This window comes from Cebus imitator, unplaced genomic scaffold, assembly GCF_001604975.1.
Source record: "Cebus imitator isolate Cc_AM_T3 unplaced genomic scaffold, Cebus_imitator-1.0 Scaffold82, whole genome shotgun sequence".
Classification (NCBI taxonomy): domain Eukaryota; kingdom Metazoa; phylum Chordata; class Mammalia; order Primates; family Cebidae; genus Cebus; species Cebus imitator.
In genome coordinates, this window is record NW_016107397.1 from 7,928,669 (window position 1) to 7,931,014 (window position 2,346).

The 2,346-nt window shown below is 55.0% G+C and overlaps 1 protein-coding gene across 4 annotated transcripts in view; it reads left to right on the forward strand.

Annotated features, from left to right (window-relative positions):
• MMD2 (monocyte to macrophage differentiation associated 2) overlaps positions 1-2,346 on the forward strand; it is a 43,143-nt gene that overhangs the window by 27,998 nt on the left and 12,799 nt on the right. For 3 of the 4 annotated variants that reach the window (XR_001826783.2, XM_017533765.2, XM_017533767.2), the window contains exon 3: positions 1,645-1,805. Coding sequence is in view for 3 of the 4 variants with exons in the window: in XM_017533765.2 (XP_017389254.1) it covers positions 1,645-1,805 (161 nt within the window). In the remaining variant the exon portion in view is untranslated. Of the gene's footprint in view, positions 1-281; positions 401-1,644; positions 1,806-2,346 lie in introns of all 4 variants that reach the window. The other variant, XM_037740377.1, reaches the window with a different exon arrangement.

A 2,346-nucleotide genomic window follows, 5' to 3' on the forward strand; every position in this document is an offset into this window, starting at 1 on the left:
CTGGAGTGTGGTGGCGTGATCTTGGCTCACTGCAACCTCCACCTCCCAAGTTGAAGTGATTCTCCTGCCTCAGCCTCCTGAGTATCTGGGACTACAGGTGCCTGCCACCACACCTACCTAATTTATGTATTTTTATTAGAGAGGGGGTTTCACCATGTTAGCCAGGCTAGTCTTGAACTCCTGACCTCAAGTAATCCTCTAGCCTTGGCATCCCAAAGTGCTGGGATTACAGGCGTGAGCCATCATGCCCGACCCCACTTGCCCACTTCTTCCCTCTTTAGGCTCTTCCAGCATTTCTTTCTTCCTTCCTTTCTTCCTGCCTACCAACCTGTCTTCAGTATATATTTGTCTAGGTGTCCACCCTGTGTAGCTCATGTTGTGTATGGGAAATAATGATCAAGTAAGTCTATCATATAAGATGTGGGGCTGCCACGGAGAGAGGGCACCAGGTGCTACAAGAACAGACAATAGAAGAGACCTCTGTCAGACAAAGGACAGAGCAGGTGCTCTTGCCAGAGTGATATTAACCAGCTCCTGAAGGATGACCGGGAGCCAGCCTCCCAGAGAGTTAAGGGAACAGCATGTGGAGGAGAAGGAACAGCACATGCAGAGGCCCTGAGGCAGGAAAATGTTGGGACACTGGACGAAGGCCAGGAAGGCCAAGGCGTGGTGACCTGGGGCAGGAAGAGTAGGGAGAAGCAGAGTAGGAGGACTGGGCAGGGCCAGGACACGCCCCTATAAAGGCAGAGGATTTGGGGACTCCGTTCTCTACACTGAATCCTGGCGGACCGTCCACTATTTAAATCCCTTTACAAGCTGAATGGTACCTGGGTGCTTGTGCTGCTCAGGGCTGGCCTCTGCCTTCAGGGCAGTCCAAGCAGGCGAGGTCAGGACATCAGTGATGATGGTGTGTCACATGTGGCACATCAGACTTCTCTGTGTGGTGGCCCAGGGAAGGGCTGGGGTGTGGTGGGGGCGGCTCCTCTCTGGAATGTGGTCTTTGACCATTTTATACATGAACCCCCTTTGAGAATCGAATCAAAGATCTAGACCCGCACTGTCCAGGTTGGCAGCCACTGGCCCCACATGGCTGTTGAAATTGACACCTGAAGCTGGGGTGGTGGATCACCCCTGTAATCCCAGTCTTTTGAAGGCCAAGGTGGGAGGATCGCCTGAAGCCAGGAGGTCAAGACCAGCCTGGGCAATATAGCCAGACCTTGTCTCCATAAAAAAAAGTTAAAACTGGCCAGTTGTGGTGGTGTGAACCTGTAATCCCAGCTACTTGGGAGGCCGAGGTGGGAGGATCACTTGAGCCCAGGAAATTGAGGCTGCAGTGAACCGTGACTGGACCTCTGCACTCCAGCCTGGGTGATAAGACGAGGGAGGAAAGGAGGGAGGGAGGGAGGAATGAAGGGAGGGAGAGAGGAAGGGAGGGAGGAAAGAAGGAAGGAAGGGGGAAGGAAGGAAAGAAATTTACACTTTAATCCATTAAATTAAAATAAAATGATTCCGCTCTTAAGTGGCACTGACCACGTATCAAGAGCCAAGTACGCGACGTGGGGCAGCTCAGCCGGGGCAGGGGCGGAAGGCGTGCTCTGAGCCAGCCAGCTGCTGCACCTGTTCCCACTGTCCCCGCCCCTCCAGTTCTGGATCATCCCCAGCATCCTGGGCAGCTCCAACCTCTACTTCTTGTCGGACGACGACTGGGAGACCATCTCCGCCTGGATCTACGGCCTCGGCCTCTGCGGCCTCTTCGTGGTGTCCACCGTATTCCACACCATCTCCTGGAAGAAGAGCCACCTCAGGTGCCTCCTGCCCAGAGGACCCATGCCGGTTGGGGGCCAGGGCAGGGGGTCTCACGACGGCCCTGGGGGTGAACCAGGACACCCAGTCTGCCTGGGGACATTCCCCGCTGAGCTGGGAAGGGCTAGGGTGGGCGACCCACGGGATGGCTTTGCAGAAGGCACAAGCCCTGCCTTATTTAGGCTATGGTTGGGCCTCTTCTGGGCAGACCACCTTGCCCACAGGAGCCTGCTTTGCTCACTTCTTTTTTTTTTCTTTGAGATGGAGTTTCACTCTGTCGCCCAGGCTGGAGTGCGGTGGTCTGATCTCAGCTCACTGCAACCTCTGCCTTCTGGGTTCAAGCAATTATCCTGCCTCAGCCTCCCAAGTTGCTGGGATTACAGGCACCTGCCACCATGCCTGGCTAATTTTTATGTTTGTTTTTGGTAGAGACGGAGTTTCACCATGTTGGCCAGGCTGGTCTCGAACTCCTGACCACAGGTGGCCTGCCCACCTTGGCCTCCCAAAGTGCTGGGATTACAGGCATGAGCCACCACACTCAGC